A 20,331-nucleotide genomic window follows, 5' to 3' on the forward strand; every position below is an offset into this window, starting at 1 on the left:
TGGAACCAGGGTGGACGAGGCTATGAAAATGAAGGGGTGGGGTTATTGAGAAAGTAGATGACGCAGTGGCTCCAAGTGACTTCAGTAGGCATAGGTGGCTTCTTTGTGGTAGAGAGAGGAGGGAAAACCCAAATCATATCTAGAGACACGGAGGTCACCGTGAGGAGATTTAGCTTGGACCCCTCATGTCATTCAAAGCATGCCCCTTTTTTCCCTCCCATACAAGGGAATGGATGGCATTTCCTACAAAGTAGAAATATAAATCACTGAACTGAGAGAAAACTTTGCAATTAGGAAGGGAGCAGAAATTCAATGTAGCCCACATTTAAAGTCGAACCTACCAAACCCACATTTTCTGAAACAACACGCAAACGGAAACACAGCCGTTCTTCAAAATCTATACTTCTCCAAATTCTGCAATTGCAATTCTCCGGGAAAGTAATGTGCACAAAAAGTGGTAAAATATGTTCAGAGACAGCTATGTGTAGGTTCTCTTCAAGGATTTCTCTGAATCAATATGCTACATGATAAGAATCCATAGTCCTGAATCAAACCTAAGATGAAAAAAATGAATTTTCTAATAAAGTGAAATTAATGGTTTTATGTTGGAGTCTCCCTCCAGAGTTCTTGCTTTCGAAGAGGATCATCTTAAGGACAGTTACCTGATACCAGGGAGATTTATAAAAACAATCCAGAAATCCAAGTTGATTACCCATGGTCTGAATCAAGATTATGAATTTTCATCACATGGCATGTGTTGAATAGTGTACCAATGTCCAGTTGTTTGTGTTCTCAGCAGTAAAAGATTTGCTAGTCACCAATGAAACTATTTTGCTGGCCAGTTCTTCCTCCTGCTCCTCTCCATCTCCACCATCATTTAGAAATTTAGGATTATACTTCACACTTCACATGAAATTGACACTAGTCACTGAAAGCTCATGCCATAATAAATGTGTAGTTCTTTAAAAGTGCCACAAGACCCTCCATTCTCAAGACTATGAAGCTAAGAGGAACATTTATGTTCCTTAAATCCATGAACAACCACCAAGAGATTAGAGAATGTATTATTCATTAACCTTTTGTTTCCTGCTTCTTTGGCTCTTCCCCAACACCAGTTTATATCCTTAAGTTTCCTTTCCTTTGCAGGGAAGTCACCTATGGAAACCCTTGACTGCTTCAGCGACTATGTGTCACACACAGCCTGCACCTGGAATGAAAGCCGGGATGCAAGAAACTTTGTCAAGATGAAGCTTCTTCATAGCGACACAGATCAGTGAGTGCCTAACCTCTAATCCCTGACGATAGGCAGTGGTGTAGCGTGGGGGTGCAGGGGGGGCCGGCCGCACCGGGCGCAACATCTGGGGGTTAGGGTTAGGGGGCGCAAATCCACGGGTTAGGGGGCGCAAATTACTTGCCTTGCCCCGGGTGCTGACAACCCACGCTACGCCACTGAGGATAGGGAACCTGCAGCTCTCCAGTTATTGTTGTACTCCAACTCCCATCAGCCCCAGCCAGCATGGCCAATGGCCAGGGATGATGGGAGTTGGTCCAAAAGCACCTGGGGTAGGGAACAGGTACCCACCCTTGTCTTATCCATTGCAGAATGATGAAAAGATAATGCTGGAGGCTGCTGGGCCTAAGGGCGGAGATGCTTGAGGAATTACCGTAGATCTTTGCAAATCCCAATATGAACAGGCCTGATCTCTGCCTCCCAGACTAATGTACGGATTCATTCACTTAGTTATCAACCAGGTGTTGGGTTTTTTTTTTGCACTTTCCAAGTGCTCCTGTGAAGTTCTCGGCTCAAAAACTATTTTCAAAAATTCTGTATTTTGAGCGGTAGAGAGAAAGAGAGAGAGATATGCTTCAAAATGTGTATTTTAGATAAATCCAAACTAATAGGTTCAAATTGCAAGAAAGGGGACTGAAACTAAACACTGGGAAGGGATTTCCTTGTGGTACCCACAGTGGAACAGGCTGACTTGGAAAGTAGTATGTTCTCCTTCCTTAGGAGTTCTAAAGAAGTGGCTGGCTGGATGCTGTGTAGCAGCAAATTCCCTGCATCAGCTGGCAATTGGACTTGACTCCTTGAGTCCTCTTCCAACTGCAGGATTCCAAAATACATTTTAAAATGTGTAATTCAATACATATTCTTCAAGGAAGGAAGGCGTGGATGAATTGAGAATTGGGATGGGGCAGACCGATGGGTAAATACATGTGAAAATGGCATGGACCAGAAATAGACAGATTCACCCATCCCTCAGGTTGCTCTCAGAGAAAGAGCGCCTCCTCCTTGCCACAATCTCCTGCCCTGCACCTCATTAAACAAATTGTCCGTTTAATGAACATGCATTTTAATGAACATGCTGAGACCAGGAGGAGGGGCAACGCTTGCAGTCATGTTCCCCTCTGCACATTCTTTGTAACGTGCAGAAAAGGGCTATTGTCCCTTTATGCGAGAGGAAAAAATAACAAGGGAACGGTTTTGTTAGGCGTGGGGGGCACTTCTCCAGAAGATGAAGTGGTGATGTTTCTTTCCATTTTCCATCTTCCTCTTCTGTGTTCCTTTGAAAGAGGAACTGAACCTTAACTTAGCCTGACAAAGGGGGAAAAAAGGAAGGAGTGGTTGTTAAGAGTAAGAGGAGGTGGAGGCCAGCAGGATATAGAGGCATGAAAATGGCAGTCAGTGTGGTGTGGTGGTTAGAGGAAAGGAGTGGGACCTGGGAGACCGGAGCTCAAATCTCCACTCACCCACAAAGCTCACTGAGTGGCATGGGCGTAGCCAGGGTTTATTTGGGGGAGGGGGCAGGCTCTATGCTGTAGGGGCAGAACTGAGTTATCTGTGATGCAATTGGTCAGTTAGTTAAATATTATTTTTTATTTACTCGATTTGGAGGGGGCAGCTGCTCTCCTGCACCCTCTGGTTACATCCATGCTGAGTGGCCTTGGTTCCAGTCATTGTTGCTCAGCCTAACCTATCTCTCAAGATGGTTGGGAGGATAAAACAGGGAGGTGATGAGAGCAATGCATGCCACCTTGAACTTCTTGGGCAGGCACCTTCAGTGTACTCTCTTACCAACCTTTTCCAGCTAAACAACGTTTTTCTGGCCAGATCTCACAAGCAGAGAATTGTGCCCCATGTTAATTAAGGACAGGAGCAGAGGTGTAGCGAACTGGAGTCACAGGGGTTTGAAGAACCATTACTATTTCTGCAGCAGGGGCCCTGAAAGCTCCTTGTCTTCAGGGTCCTAGAGACACCCTATCAGCACAAAAGGGGAAGTTTTTAATCACTGAGAAGACGTCTTCTTGTCCTTTGTGCTGATTGGAGCCAATAAGAGTGAAAGGAGGTGAGTCTGCCATTGAGGATTGGCTCCTAAGATCACTCTGGAGAAGGCAAGTAGTAGCTCTGTATGTTCGAAAGTCAAGCATTTAGAAGCATGAAAAGCACACGAGCCCTTAGTTTCAAGAGAAAAGTGTGCAAGTTTTGTTACACACAATGGAACTTCAAGCAGAACAAAACATAAGTCTCTCTGAAATAAGATACTGGAACACTCCAAATCATTTGTAGATCTAGCTGAAAGGCAGCACATGGAGATCTGCATTGATCATTATAATGCATCTGTAATTATTATTATTGTATAATTGTAAGGTTATATATCTTAGAAGGTTGTATTACCTTAGAATGGGGCATGGCTGTGACTATTATGAAGGAACCCTGCTCTGGGCAGCAGGAAGTGCCTTTTCTATGTTTGAAACATTGGGGCAGGAGGTCTATAGTCCCAAGATCCCCCCTCAATCCTGTTAGCTTATATGGCCCGTCTTTTTTATAGAGCTGTAACAAGCATTGTGTATCATCAGACTCATTCTCTGGGACTGGGTTGTGAATGAATGCTTGTAGAATTAACAACTTTGCTGTTACCAGTAAATAAAATGAGGCTTTCTGGTGCTTATAGGAATAACCTTACACGGATGACATGTCATTCCAAAGAAGAAGGTTCACAGATACTTTGGAGCTGCCACAAAAACCAGACAATTTTCAATGTCTGGTTGAATAATATCTTCATTTTCAAACCAGATCAGGAACTGAAAGTCCAGGTGAATGTCAGCCTCTTTGATAATGGTATGTACTCACGTCTCCCAGAAATGTGAAAGGTGGACTCATGCAATTTGTCTAACAACAACAATAATTTATTTATACCCCGCCCATCTGGCTGGGTTTCCTCAGCCACTCTCGGCAGCTCCCAAGAGACTATTAAAAACATGATAAAACATCAAACATTACAGTATCCACTGAAAAGCACAGGGTGTAGCAACCTTGCTAAAACTAAATAGATCTGTGCCTTGATGGGAGACCATCAAGAGCTCTGTGTTTCAGCCTTAAATCCCATGGAAGAAAGGTGGGAGTGGGAAATAACATTACAACCCCACAGAAATTGTTGGGTTTAACTTACACTTACACTTAGGTGTTGAGGTCACAGAAGAGAACAGTGACTGTGGTCAAACTTCAAAGAAACAAGCTCTCCATTATTATTGGCATCTCCATTCCTAGGCTGTCAACCTGTTGCCCCAGATGATGGAGACTACAACATGCAGCAGCAGCAACAGATAGCATGCCGCAGTCCCCGGGCCGGACTTTGGACATGCTTGGTCTAGGTTAATGTATGGTAACTGCTCTAGCCCCCACCATAACCTTTCCACATCACCATCAGGAGGAAACAAAAATAGATTTGGGGGGCTCATTTTAAATCTGAAGGTGCTGAGAGCCCAAGTAGACATTTGATGAAGATATGGCATTCTGAGTCTGTGATGAACATTGAAATCAGGGATGGAGAACCTTCAGCGGCAAGGATGTTATTGGACTCCAACTCCCATCAGCCTCAGCCAGCAAGAAAGGGGAGCTTAAATATTTCCATCCTTCTGATTCTTCTCACCCTGAATTATTTTATCTCAGTTGTTAAGAATCCACTTATTCCCTCTAAGTCATGCCCTCACACTGTTTTGAAGATGTTGAGTAGAGATGCATGCACCTACAAGTTGATATCAGTCTTCCCCTGAATATCCTGTTCTCATATGGAGGATGCGGTAGTGGGCTTAATTTAGTCCAATCTTGGTGGTCTAAGGCAGCCACTGATGGTGATGTGGAAAGGTTAGGGTGGAGTCTTGAGGGGTCAGAACAAGCAGTGTCCCTCTAGGCCACAGGTGGCCAATGTAGTCCCATCCAGATGTTAGACTCCAGCTCCCATCATCCCTAGCCATTGGCTATGCTGGCTGAGGTTGATGAGACTTGGAGTCCAACAACATCTGGCAGGCATCACGTTGGCAACCTCTGAAGCAAGTGGAGACACTTTCAGGAAATAATTTGGTTCAGGAAAGTGCAGCAGAGGGCATTCAGGTTCATGTACAGCATGTGCCCAGCCTCCCTCCCCAAACCAATAACAGGTCCACTTAGGCACAAACTCAGTGGCTTGGAAAGAGCAGAATCCAGGCTAGGTGCTATTACAAGGAAAAGGATTAGCAACAATCAGTCCAGTCCAAGAGCAAGGACCAAAGTTCAAAAGTTTGAGATTAGCAGGAGGAATTCCAAGGCTGCACGGGAGTTGCAAAGTTGTTGATAACTGAGACAGCCTGACATTGGGAAACCAATTAATGCACATAATGTGCTAGAACGTCTATGTCTTCATTCATTCCACAGGAGATAGCATTGAACCTCTCAATTTATAGTAATTTAGCAGTTTCATATTGTCATCTCTTTGCGATGTAAAAATATTTGAAATATCATTAAGTTAGACTTCTAAAGCTGACACAATCAGTGTTTTGTTGGTGAAGACATCGGATCAATAGACCTTGGGCCTTGACTGAATGTCAACTAAACCATCTTTATTGCTTGCTTGAATTGATCCACAAGCTGCAATTTTAAGCACACCTCCAGGGTGGGAAATTCCACTGAAACCAATTGCCTCCTGTTCCAGTTAAGAGTGGATAGGTCCAAGGTGCAAGAAATGAAGATTTATTTGTTATACTTTGTTAGATGCTTTATAAAGCAACTTATCTAAGCATTGTATGGATCAGTTAAAACACCTGTACAATGCTTGTAGGACAATTGCACAGTAAATCTTAAAACTCCAAGAGCCAAGCAGAAGACAGGGAATAAAATCAGGTGGTCTTAAAAGACTTGGGGAGAAGGAAAGGTTTTTAGCCTGACACTGGAAAAGGTAGCAACATAGATGGTACGTGACTTTCCCTATGGGGAGTGTTCCATAGCCAGAGGGCCACCACCAAAAAGGCCCCCCTCTGAACTTCAGATTGAAGAATGCATAGAGAAAGACATTCTTAGATACAGTTAGCAGTAGGTAGATACAAGAAGAGGCATTCTGTCATGTACCACGCAGGTACCATAGGCAGATCTGTACCTTTCCACCTGAGCAAAGATTAACCTGTGTTTTTCTTTATTCACTCTTCTAGTACGACCTCCTCCACCCCAGGTTCAAGATGTTGTTGTCACAGAGGATGGTGACTACCTATTGGCTTGGGAAGCAGGGGGTGGAACAAATAAAAGACATTGGCTGGATGGAGCCCTGGACTTTGAAATGACCTACAAAAGGCGCTGGGAACTCTGGGAGGTATCTATGATCAACATAGGTATCACGTCAACATTTCTGCCTGCACTTAGTCATGCAATGAATATTATTATTATTATTATTATTATTATTATTATTATTATTATTATTATTATTATTATAAAAATCCACCACAAAATATTATTCTACACAAGAAGTGTATTCGATACTGTCAGAGCCACCCGAGGTCCCAGCTCACAAGAGACCAAAATCCAGTCCAAGTTATATACAAAAGGTTTTATTGAAGAACATTGTTGTCGTTACATCCAAGCTCCGTGGCTCAGCATCTGTTACCCTTAGATGTTAGATGTCCCCTCTGAGTCAGTCCCGCCCCTGCACCAGCTTAAGAGGCTTGTACTGCTCCACCTTTTCCTCTCCTTCCTTTTCCGCAGGGTCTTCCTGCCCCCCTGTGCTCCCTCCCTTCGGGACTCCCCCGAGGCTGAGTCTTCTGACGCCTGCTCCCCCCTCCTTCGTGCTTTGGGACCAGGCTCCTCCTCAGGGCTCTCCTCATTTCCGCGCGCCTCCACATTTGAACTTGGTGCGCGTACGTTGCCTCTGACCTTCCTTTCGACCGTTACGCTACTCTCGGTACTACACTCCTCCCCTTCCGGCAGGACGTTCTGCTCCGAACTCCTTCCCCTCTCTGCTCCCTGTTCTGCTCTTTCTGACACACTGGCAACTCCACCCCCTTCACTCCGTTCCGACGGAGAGGCCGGTCCCGATCTCCAACCCCCACTGGGGATTCCCTCTTCGTTCCCCTGCTTCTGACTGCTTCCCTCTCTACTGCCCCTTGGCCTGACCAGGGGGGCTCCCTTTTGGGAATCCTCGGATTCACTTGACGGACTCACTGACAACCTCGGGTCATCGTCGTCCTCTTCCTCGTCGCCCTGGGACCCCTCCCCCTCGCTCTCTGTCCCTGAAACCCTGACAGATACCATTAGTAGAAGTGCTGACTGATTTTCAAAAATTAAGAGTTTTAAATGGAGTACAGAAGGTAGCATTATAGAATTCACTACCCCAAGATATAATGACCGCCACCTTGGATGGCCTTAAAATGAGTTTAAACAATTTCAAAGAGGATAAAGCTATTAGTAGCTGCTAGGCATGATGTCTCTGTACTCTCTCCAGTATCAGAGGTGATAGACCTCTGAATACCAGTTGCTGGAGAGAACAAGCGTTGGGAGTGCTGCTGTGATTAGCTCCCACTTTTGGCTTCCTATAGGCCCCAAAGCTGGCCCCTGTGAGAAAGGGTGGCTGGAGTATATAGAGTATATGATATACGGTGTCCCACCGCTCGTCTATGGAAATGTATTTATCTTTCTTTCCACCCTCTATGCAAATTTCTCTCTCTCCCTTGCTAGGATTCCACCTCTATCTTGGTGCCAAACACCTCCAGATACCTTTTCCTCCACGATGACCTTGTGCCTGGGAGCCCCTATGTTGCTCGTGTTCGAAGCAAACCAAGACAAGGCAGTGGTCTTGTTGGCCATTACAGTAAATGGAGCCACGAAGTCTATTGGGAGACACCGAAAACATGGAAAGGTAATACTGCAAAGAGATGGTTTTTCCTTATGGTCATGGCTGTATGTTCTAAGCTGCTGGAAGAGCTGCATGCCAGTTGGATAAGATTTATGCTGGAAGATTAGCTCTGGATGAGTTGCACTCAGTTGCTCAAATACTCTGGATGCTCTTGCACATGCATATCTCATTGCTGTTCTTCTGTAGACACCCATGGTGTTGGGCAGCCTTTCCGAACTTGGTGCCCACCATCAGCTTTGTGTTTGTGATGCCATTAAGCAGCTTGTGAAGAAGCTTCAAGTTTTTCACTGAGATGAAGTAAAGATTTGAGACACACCCAGACATTTTGATCACTCTTGGAAAGAACTCCATGATGCTGGTGGTTCACCTCAAAACATGATGGGACGTCTGTTGGAGTTAACCTGTACCTGTCATGACCCCAGAGTCCAGCAGCAATCAAGACTCAAGGTCATGGGCTGCAAAGTCTACAGCTAAGGAGTCCGACCAAGAGCAGAATTCTGAGTCTGCTGCTGGAGATCAGGAGATACCTGAGCCAGAAGATCCTAAGTCTCCAGAAGATGCTTATAATGACTCGGTCTGCTCTCAACCTTTCTTGGAGCATGTCAGAAGCTGTAAACTCTGATCTGCCTTGTCCATGACATTCAGTATTGGACCAGGAGGTGATGGTACCTTCAGCTGTGCTCATTCTAAATAGACTTAGCCTATTGCATACAAGGCTTCCCTCACATTTACTAACCCACTTCCCATCTTATTGTTCCATGCACCTTAATTCAACAAGTGGTGAGGACTCCAGGGATGCACTGTGTACATAGTTTCTGTTTCCTTTGGAATTAATTCATTAGATGCTCCCTGACCTTTGGCCTTGATGTCTGCGTCTAGCAATATTTGGAGGACCCAGGCTCCCCATTTCTGATCTACTCATTGGTGGCTTCCACAACACTAATGACAGTTAATTTGCACTGGTGTCTTCTCTGCAGGACAACCCCTATTTCTGTTTTGATCAATGAATTGTTTTGTGTTATATAGTTTGGTTTGTCTTCTCTGAGAAGCCTGATATTTAATGGATCCTCTTTTTCATTTCTAGTTGCATTTCTTACCAAATACCTCCGCAATGTTACTTCCCTGTGTTAGCTTTTGCCAAGCTCTGCATGACCCTAGACAGGGCTTATTCTTTCTGGTTTCTCCCATTAGATGATGCAGAAGCTCAGCCCAAGAACCTCCGCTGTCTATTTAATGGCATTGATCAGCTAAATTGCAGCTGGGAGGTGCGTCAAGAGGTCACCAGTTCAGTCTCATTCACACTCTTCTACAAAGCCAGCCCAGAAACAGGGTGAGATTTTCTGTATGAAGCAAAAATACCTCCAAATATTCTTGCCTTTTTTTAAAACTTAAGTTCCTCTTGTTGTATCTTCCTTGTTCCTAGAGAGAAGGAATGCTCTCCACTCCATCAAATGGAACTGCCTTCCACCCGATATGTCCTGCAAAGGTGTTTGATCAATGTCACCAACCCCAAGAGGATAAGTCAATATCTCGTGACTGTGCAGCCAAAAGAGGAAGAGAAAGTGATGGAGGCAGCAAAACACAGTAAGGCCCTTTTAGAGTCCACAAAGCTTAATTCTATTGGGTGCATGCGGGCTCCTATGACTTTGCTTTGCTTTGTGACTTACCTGGGCAATGTCACCTGTATGCAGTCATGAAGAAGCAAATGTGAGGATAAGACAAAAACACATGGCCGAACCCAGTGCCAGTACCTCTTACAGGCAGACCAAGTGAGGGCCAAGACTCCGAAGGGAAAAGGTACAACAAACTTGTGGGAGCTGAGCAAGTCTAGATCTGGTCCATAGCTGAATGGAAGACCCTTGTCCCATCATGGAAGGAAAAAGGGTTATAATGCCATAAAATGAATTAGCAGCCTCTTGGGGTAGCACAATTCAAGAGACACTCCATAAGGAAAGAAGCACATCAGTCTGAGACTCTGAGGATGCTTTTGGTGTTGCCACTTCTCCAAGGGAGCTGGCTATGCATCCTAGTCTCTCAGTGAAGTCCCAGGAGCTCCTGGGGGTAAACTCGTGCTTTGCTTGGGCTCACCCTGACCTTACCCTTGCAAATACTCTTTAACAGGTTAACAAGAGATAGGTTTCTGTTCTTGATGCATCCTTTGTTTTCCAGTCAAGGCAGGCCCACCTTTCAAGCTGTCTGTGTCAACCCAGGACAACCAGGAGTACAGCCTCAAATGGGAAGTTAGGAATTCGACTCTGCGAATTCCAGAGACATATCAAATCTCATACTGGAAAACCGGAAAGCCTTTGGAGGTGAGCAGTAAATAAATTGCTCCCCAATAGTTTGAAAAAAGCCAAGTGTTATCTCCTCCCTCATTTTTCTCCTCTTTTCTCTTCTCAGGACCATTTGGGCAACAGTGATGACACATGGTTCACCTTCCCCTCAGAGTTGCTGGAACCGGACACAAGTTACACAGCAAAGGTGCGGGCAAAAGTCCGTGGTTACTCATATGATGGTCCATGGAGTGAATGGAGCAAGGAACTTGACTGGACAACACACAGGGGTAAGCCACAAATGGAGTTTCCAAACAAGGGCTGTAGTCCACCTTTCTTCTTTAGGGGAAAAGTTCTATTGCTGTCTTCAGAAGGCGATATGCTGAAGAGTTGGTATGGACGGGCACATGCTGAGCAGAGGCGTAGGAAGGGGGGTGCAGTGGGTGTGGTCCGCCCTGGGTGTCATGACAAAATGGCAGGTGAGTGGATGGCACGCCCGGCAGCAGCAGCTCTTCTGACCTGGCGGCAGAGAGCAGCCCTCCTCAATCATGGTGAGGCGCACCCGGCCGCAGTAGCTCCTGCAGAGAGCAGGAGAAAAGTGAGCATCAGCTTCCCTGCCTCTCTCCTGTTAGAATTCCTGCTCAATGATTGCTGTTATGGGATTTTTGTCTATCACATGACGGTATATGTTTTGACTCCACAGAGTGGGAAGTGACGGAAACAGGATGTTTGTGTTACTGTGTTCCGTGAAGTGGGAATATTGTTCTTCGTTCTTTTTTTCTTTGCTGTCTGATGCTAGAGAGAGAGGGAGCCATGTTGCAGTGCTCCATGTGTGTTTATATGTAAATAAGGTAGATTAGCCAAAATGCTGAGTTGCTGAGGTCTGTTACGCAAACTGCGCAAACTCTGTGGATCCCTAAGTGTGCCGGTGTCGGTTGGCATCGGTTGCTGTAAAGTTCGGGCAGAATAAAGCTTTTGAAGCTCCCGAACGAATGACTAGGAGGGACAGAACACGCCAGTCAAGCATGTGTATCTGCCAGGGTCCTACTCAAGTGTAGGCCGAGCTCCCAACATCTCCTACCCTTAACTGTGACGTGTGGGAGGGCACCCTCCATGCCATGCCCCCCTCGGGAGCGCACCTGCCCTGGGCAGTGCGGGCATATGTTCTGCCGCTGATGCTGAGGGCACATTACATTAGTCCAGTCCGGAAGTCTGCTTGACATGCATCTAATGTTTTCCCTGGGTGTGACTTCTTAAGAACACTTGAAGCAAAGGCAATGCTGCTTTGATTTCAAAGTCAGTTTTCAATTTTGAAGTGCAATTTGCTTTAACTTTCCTTTCAATTGATCTCTCAGCATTCTGATGATGTTGCAATCCTCTGTTTGGTTTCAGTTGTGCCTCCTTGGAGCATTATACTGATTGCAGCAGTCTCTGTAATTGTGATGATGGCAGGCATGTGCTTTTGCCATAGTTATATTCTCAGGTAAGCATGTGTTGCAAATGGGTTGGGCATCTGGATACATGGGCATCTGCACACAATGTAGGGTGGGGACTGGCTGCAAGGAGTTTCAGAGCTCTCAAGTGGTGGCTGTTGCCATATAGTGAACAGTCCATAGCATACAGCTGTTTGTTATGTGGACTGGGTATTGTCTTTTTAACCACACCTCTATAAATATTCCAGAACATACATTTGCATTGGTGATGCATTGCACATGGACAGCTCACAGTTTGTTAACATCCACAAAGAGGAATGTTCTCCACCCTTTCTGCATCTGAAATATGTATAAACACGCAGGCTATGCTGGGTGGCATAGTGTCATGGCAGTGTTATTATTATTTGTCATGTACAAAGTGCATAGAATTTATTCTGTGCTGTGTGCAGATTAAAAACATTGTGGTTCCTGCCCACAAGCATGCAATCCAAAGGCACAACACAAAAGGGATAAGGGGTGAGGAGGGAAGGGGAAAACAAGGAAACTCGGGTGTCAGTTCCAAAAGTGATATACTTGTTTTCATAAGGGCTGTAGGGGGTAAGGGTATTCCAAAAATCTCTGCCCTCTTTGTGCATGGCAAAATGTGTGTGTGTTGGGGTGATGTTGCTGCTGAGCAGTCTCTGGCTAGGGTGGAATCCTCCAGCAGTTTTGGAGAAGGCTACAAAAGAAACTTTCAGAACTTTTCTCATAAATTTCTCTTCTGTTAATGCCACCGTTTGAAGGAAGCAGTGAGCTGAAAGACAAGAACTGGAAGGTCCAGAGGCCAAGCCCACTGTTTCTTTCGACAATATTAAAATAGCATGAAACAAAATTAAAAGTGGATCTGCAAATTGTGCCCAAAATTCTCTCTCCTATTCCCAGGATGCAAAATTGGGAAGTGGGGAAGTTGGCTGACCTAAAGAAAATTTGGGTTTTCTGAGAATTTTCATACGCCCCCCCCCCCCATGAACGTAGTATTGTGGACAATTTTAGTCTCCTGTTGAAGAATGTTCAGCCAAATTTCAGTCCACATCTAATGTGCATAATGAGTAGCTTGAATGGAAACTGTTGTGGGGAGGGGGGAGCCAAATTGACTAACCCAAGCTAATTGAGAGGTCCTGGCTGTCTCATCTCTCATTCTGCTGCTGCCAGGTGAAATGGAGGCTTTAAATGACTAAGAATCTGCTGACCACATGCTCTCAGCACTGCCAGATTTGCCTGGTTGCTTAGCTGGCAGCAACCAGATGTCATCTATTATTTTAGACATCCTCTCAACATCTGGAATAAAGTCCATGCATCACCAGGGTTGAAACAACATGTGGAAAACACTTTGGGTGGCAACAGCAGCAGTATGGAGATCCTTCTAACGTGGTGGTGCTGGTTCAAGCAGTGAACAATCCTATGGGTGCCACATTGAGCAGCTTCCATTCAGAAGCTGTTTCATGCGACATTTGTTGAAGTATAGATGGACTGATGTTTGCCAACCACAGAGAGCAAATGTTTGCTGTTGAACAAGATTCCACCTTGGTTTGACTGACGTTGCTTTAATGTCTTCATTACAGGAAGAGCAAGAATTGGAAGGAAGCCATCCCACACCCTCCCAAGACGCTTCTTCTCCCAAACCTTTTCCCGGTGAGAGAGATTTCCTTTGGACTGGAATTAGCATCTCTGCTTCTGCCTTGCAAAAGTGTACTGGGCTTCTTTGTTTGAAGGCATTCCTTCTGATCCTTTTTTGTATCGAACCATCTTCCATGAGATACTTCAACACTGTGTGTTTGGCCTTGGTCAAGGTCTAAGGACATTAAGGCTCTCCCATGTGGGTGACCAATTTCAGGTCCATGTCCCTTCTGACTGATTCACCCCAAGTCTGCTTCATTCCATTTCCACATTTTTTTTAAAAAAACCCACATGAACAACTGCATTTAAATCCATATTTTCAAAACTATGCATTTAAAACTCTCTTATACTACTTCAAATATACTACATGGCTTACCTCAAAGAATCTTAGGAACTCTAGTTTGGTAAAGGTGCTTATAATTCTTAGGAGAAATCTCTCAGAGCTATAATTCCCAGCACCTTGAACTAAATACAGTTCCCAGGAGTCTTTGGGGAAAACCATGACTGTTAAAGTGATATATAAAAGTGCTTTCAATGTATGGTGTACATGTTGTTTTGAAAAAGCAAAGATATGTTGATACTTTTTTTAAGCCAAGATCTGCACTGGAACAGTCTGGAAATGTGAAACATAGGAAATTCTCTTCTATTAGAGTCAAACCATTGATCCACCTAACTAATACACAAGGTAGGATCTGAATGAAGATGAGACCAGCTGCATATGGGCACTAAGCCAGGACACAGGTGCCCATGAGAAAGCAGGAATTTGCAGATGCCCTGTATCACTAAAGCACTTGGGACATGGTCTCACCCGCAAACACCCTGTGTTTAACTTGTACCATGCACAGTGGCACTTTCGTTCCAGCTCTTTCCTCAACACTGCCCTTGTGTCCTTTCAGAGACTTGAGTTGCTAAATGGCTCAGAGGACAGTAGTAGCCAGAGCTCTAGGGAGGAAGTGAACAGCTGTATGTTGGAAAGGTAAGTACATCTAAAGGAAGGACACACTGCTTGTCCAAGGCATTCTCAGAAAACTAGCTGGTATGTTTCCGGGCCATGTATACACTAAAGCAGCAGTCCTAGACACATTTATCTGGGAGTAAGCTCTGTTTAACTCAGCGGAGTTTCCTCTGAGCAGATAGGCAAAGAATTATACTGGTTTCTGTCGCTCTAATTAGCTGCTTCCTGTTCACTAGCAAGCCAACAATGGCTAGGAAAGTGGGCACATAGAAAGAAGCCGCAGACCATTGGTCCATCTAGTTCAGTATTGTCTACACTAATTCTCAAGCAGCCCCCACCCACTCCGTTTCAGGCAGGGGACAGTCTCAACACCACCTGGAGATGTTAGGAGCAGGGGTGGCTGCTGAGCCAAGGGGGCAAAATATCAAAACCTAGTAAGCAAGGTGCTGGGCTGTGGGAAGGAGTTGTTGGGCTCTGACAGGGTCTTAGAGTCCTCCCAGCTCCTTCTGAAAACCTAGTTAGTGCTTTCCCAGCTTTGGGAAGGAGGTAGGAGGGCTCTAGGACCATGCCAGAGCCCTTACGCCTCCTTCCAGAGCCAGCACTGCCTTACCCACTTTTGGGAAGGCAATGCGAGGACTGGTTGTTTGTACACCAAATTTTGGCCTCGCAACGGGTGCCATAGTATCCAAGTCAGCCACTAGCTGGGGGTTGAACTTGGGACCTTCTGCAGGCAAAACAGATGCTCTGGGTCTGAGCTATGGCCTGATAGGACAGGTTTCCTAATCCCAGCATCTTCAGATGAATTCCTCCTCAGACTTCCCTCTCAACAGTTGGTGCATGGGAGGATGCTGAGGTGGGACTTGCATGCATGCCCCTTCCCATTCCCCACATTTAGCCTACATACACTCAGGCAAATGCTCGAGTAAGGGTATTGTCTTGGAGTAACATGTTTGGGTGGGAAGATCTCTCTTTACTGACCAACATTCTTCACTTATTTCCTCTGCTGCAGCCAGAAGCTGGTTAGTCACCCAGAGTCTCTTGAAGCCTCCAGTTCAGGGAAAACAACACCACATTCCACTGCCTTCCAGCATGTGAAAGGAACAGAACTTCCTGTGGCCAATGCCAGCCAATTTTTGGATCAGCCCGACAAGCCACTCTGTAGCCACAAGGCTCGGAAGTTTGATTTTGATGGCCCATACTTACTCTTCCCACCAGAGTCCTCTCTGCCTGAGAACCAGAAGGACTTGGAAGTTGCCTCTTTGGAAAGGAAGGAGACGCCTGTGGCTCTGCAATTTGTAGGACTGCCTCATTGCTCTAGTTTCCAGCAGCTTCCACCTTTGGGGAAAGACAAAGAGCCGCCAGCATCTCTTGTCCTAGTCCGAGAGCAAGAGAACCAACAAGTTCTTCAAAGGCAACAAAGCCGAGTGGCAAGTGACAGGTTGGAGAAGGAGGCAAATGAAGGTTTGAGGTCACAAAGCCTTACTAGCATGAAGAACCACTGTCAAAATGAGTCCTTAGACTACATTGCCACAGAAGATCTCCCACTAAGTAAAGAGAGGGACTTCTTGTTCCCCTCACCTCTGTTGACCTCAAAGGATGGAAGTCTTCTCTGTTCTGGGATAGCCACAGCTGCCTCACAATTGACCCCAATCATGGATGATTTCTCAAGCTCACAGCTGGTTCAGAAGAAGGAAGCAGATCCTGGGCACCCAGCTAATGCTCCAGTCGTGTCCCAGGACTCATTTAGTGACTACGTCACCAGCATGCCCCAAACCCCAAGATCTGTGCCAAAGGAAGGGCTTCCTTTCTCCCCAGATGAGCCTAAACACAAGGGCTTCCTTTTATTCCAACCTGGTGGCAACAGTAGCCCAGTTTTATTAAGCCAGGTAGGTGAATACTGTTTCTTCCCTGGCTCCAAGACCATGGCGGAAGCCTCTAAGAGTCAAGCAGGATCTGTACAGGAGCAACTAACAGAAGTTATTCAGAAAGGTACCAAGCCTCTCTGTGAGAACAGGCATCTTGGGAACAAGCTGCAGACCACCCCTGCCCTCTGCCAAGACTTGAGAGTGGGCATGCCTCACGGACATACATGAACATCATTCTATTGTCTTTCCTTTTGTCACTAGTATTGAGCTTTCTTCCCATTGTGAAAAGCAGAGGGGGGGTGCTTGTGTGTGGTCTCTTCCAACTCTACAGTTCTTTGATTCTGTAGGAATGGCAGCAGGGACAAGCGCCCCCTCCTCTCACAACACAGACCTGTTTCCCCTAAAAAGGGATAAATCTGTCTGTTTCAGTGTCTCCCCAGTTCTCATTTTTCCCCAGTCTTCAGTTCTCCACAGCTTCATATCAACATGTGATTTATTTAGGAACTTTTTAAACGTCCTCAGGAAAATTCACCAGCATTTTAGTACAAATTCCCCCCCCCCCAATACAGTATACACATTTTTATGCCATTTTCCCTAATACACACATTTTTGCAGAGCATTCTGTTTGTTATTTTCAGATAGATAGATAGACAGATATATAGATAGAAGGATAGCTGTATTTCAGTTTTCATATTGTTCTGGAAAGTGTGGATTAAGTACATTTGCCTTTAAAGGTGAATTGAATTGAATTTCTCTCTTCCTCCCGCCCCACTGCCCCATCTCCCTCTCCTTTCATGTCAGCTATTTATGTATTTATGTATTTATTTTTAAAAAGCAAGCCTGTCAAGGCTAAATATTAATAGTGCCGTATCTAGTTTGGCGAAATATTATTATGTGTCAGAAAATGTATAGCAAAACAAATAGTGAAGATAAACATTCAGGGACTCATCCTGCCCACTGAATTCCCAAACATACAAACCCCATAGGATAGAAAAGATAAAAAAGTTTCTCTCTCTCTCTCTTCCTGAAGGCCATTGCTCCCCTAGTACAAACTGGAGCCTCTCTGGGGGAATTTGTTTTCTTTAATTCTGGCTGCTCAGCTTTATATTGTTGCATGCCACCTCAACTTCTGAGTGATGAGAGATTCCAGACTGAGCCCTGGGCACTATATACCCAGGGCTCAGTCTCTTTGGAATGAGGAACAGTGGAGACTGCAGTGTCTTTAGAATATATGGTTTATTTATAAATATATACAGTGCTCTCTTTTTTCAGAAAATGAGGTGCCAGTCCTCATCTGTAAGAGCACTGCTGGTTGTTCCCCAAGATGGCAAGTTAGAGCTGGCATTGCAGGGCATTGGACCAGATGGGGTCTCTTCTAACTTTACAATTCTATGATCCTATGAGGCTCATTTGCCAAAAGCAAGAAACTAAGCCTGTAGTGTCTTCAGCTCAGTATTGTGGCGCATTCTGCCCATAGAGATTCCAAAGATGTCTACTGTTTCAACTTTTAAACACCTCCTGAAAACTTTTCTATTTCCTCTGGATTATGCAGGCAGTTAAGAGTGCATCTTTGCATAATAGGGATCTGATTTCTGATTTTAATATTTTTCTGTCATTTTTATTGTATGGTTTTATGTATAATTGTTGTAAACCACTCAGTTTTTTTTTAATGAATAGTTGTATCTAAATATTTTTATGAATAAATAATAAATGCTGGACTAATTGTCGTCTGCCAGAGCTAACCCTCAGTGTTACCAAACAGAACAATTAAAAGGTCCTTTGGTAAGAACGGTCATGTTATTATTTCTGCTTCTTTTATAATTTCTGCCCCAAACTTCTTAATTTGGGGAAAACACCCATAAGATGTGTTGCATCCCAATACTTTCTCTCAACTTTTCTGGGGAAAATGTTGATGTCATTCACTTGAGGGCTTCAATTTTCTTTAAAGTATTTACAAATCTAAATATGTTCAGACATACATTGCCCATCACTATAATGCTTTTTGTAATATTAGTTTTAATTTGGAAGATGTAAATCATCTCCAAAGTAAAGCTTTGGAGAGATTATATCTATATCTATATCATCTCTCTATATATCTCTATAGCAGAAATTAAATGATGTCATATTAACCATGGAATGCTTAGATAAACATTAAACCAAACATTTACTTACCTAGCTATATCAACTATTAAATGATGCAATATGTGATTAAGCTATTAAGTGATTGAATGATCACTAATTAATCATATTTAAGTGAACATTCGGGGAAAGCAAAAAAATAATGATTATCTATATTTGCTTGTAATATTTTTAAAAACAGATTACAATTTGAAAAGAAGGTCATGAGCCTGCCATAGTGAAGCACTTTAAACACATATTGAATAGACTTAAATGTGCTTCACTTTGGCTAGGTCATTTTCTGAAGCCAAAGAATATTAAAGGTTATAACAGAGTTCTGACGAAAGCAACGTGTTATCATTATTGAATCCTACAATGGATCCTGGCCATCAATTTAGGTCTGGGACAGTTTTTCATACACAATCCAAGTGTTATGGCCCCAATAAAGAGTAGAGGAAAGAGATTCCAGTATGACTCCATAAAGATGTTACACAGGGCTTTTTACACAGCCGGAACTCAATGGAACTCAGTTCTGGCACCTCTCAGGTGGATGCCATTGCCATTACATATAAGAGAACAAAGGAGGCATTCATGGTAAGTTCTGGCACCTTTTCCCCCCTAGAAAAATAGCACTGATGTTAAATAGTTTAAAAAGCTCATAGGGTAGATCAAACAGAAAACCCAGAATTGCCTTTCAACAGTTGTCAGCATTTACCTCAAAACACTGTGCATTTATTCTTCCAATTTTGAAACTCCTGTTCAAAAGCAGAAGAGCTTTAGGTTCCAGTCAGTAGGACTTTCCCTTTTTAGGAGGATCACATAATGATAAACATCTGTACCTTCTGATGAATGGAAATTATTTATTGACCAGTTTCATCTACTGGCAAAAGTCATCTTGGTGCTGTGAATGCAGAGATGGCTGCTCATTTATTTGCTCATCTGGATATTCTGTAGATATGGTAACAACAACAGCAGCAGCAGCAGCAGCAACAACAACAACACTATGCTTTATAGTGCGGAGGTCAGTGAGAGCCAGCGTGGTGTAGTGGTTAAGAGTGGTGGACTCGTAATCTGGTGAACCATGTTTGCTTCCCCGCTCCTCCACATGCAGCTGCTGGGTGACCTTGGGCTAGTCACACTTCTCTGAAGTCTCTCAGCCTCACTCACCTCACAGAGTGAGGGAAAGGAGATTGTTAGCTGCTTTGAGACTCCTTAAGGGGAGTGAAAGGTGGGATATAAAGTCCAAACTACTCCTCCTCCTCCTCCTCTTCCTCTTTGCAGGCCAGATCTGGCCTGGCAAGCCACAGGAAGTAGCCCACCAGTTCCCACAGCTATTTCCTGATGTCAGCACTGAGCTTGCTCTCCTAATACCATAGCCTCCTAAAGCTTTAGTTTGCATTCTGCACTCAGCCTCATGGGATCAAATGACTTGGCTGAGCCATAACTGGCAAGCTCTATCTAATTCAGGAATTGTAAACCTGCCCCCCCCCCAACCAGATGCTGTTGAATTACAAGTCCCATCACCCTGATCATTGGCCATGCTGGCTGGGGCTGATGGGCCCTGGAGTCCAGCACTGTGAAAATATGCAAATAGCCAACCCAGCTAAGCACCATTGGACACTATTCAAATCACATATGTGCCTCATTCCATGACATCCATACTTATACTCAACATAACTTCACCATTACAACTCGAGTCCATCAATTGCAGTTGTCTGCAATGGCCTTGCAGACAACTTCATTGTCCAGAAAGTGGGAGAAGCAACAAGAGTAACAGCCATTTTAGATCTGGTCCTAACCAATGTTGATGACCTGGTTAATGGGGTAGAAGTGGAAGGATCATTAGGCGCGAGTGATCATGCTCTTCTGAAGCTT

At 44.5% G+C, this 20,331-nt stretch overlaps 1 protein-coding gene across 1 annotated transcript; it reads left to right on the forward strand.

Moving 5' to 3' along the window:
* The first annotated feature begins 601 nt into the window (after positions 1-601).
* Positions 602-18,126, forward strand: CSF2RB (colony stimulating factor 2 receptor subunit beta). The gene is given in 13 exon segments (XM_083701117.1): positions 602-1,120; positions 1,123-1,273; positions 3,954-4,120; positions 6,463-6,620; positions 7,979-8,159; positions 9,348-9,486; positions 9,580-9,740; positions 10,326-10,468; positions 10,557-10,719; positions 11,822-11,912; positions 13,464-13,533; positions 14,415-14,494; positions 15,483-18,126. Coding segments are annotated over 13 exon segments (2,649 nt in total). The 5' UTR covers positions 602-1,059; the 3' UTR covers positions 16,567-18,126.
* The last annotated feature ends 2,205 nt before the right edge of the window (positions 18,127-20,331 follow it).

The sequence above is a fragment of the Podarcis gaigeae genome, assembly GCF_964106915.1.
Source record: "Podarcis gaigeae genome assembly, chromosome: 10".
NCBI lineage: Eukaryota > Metazoa > Chordata > Lepidosauria > Squamata > Lacertidae > Podarcis > Podarcis gaigeae.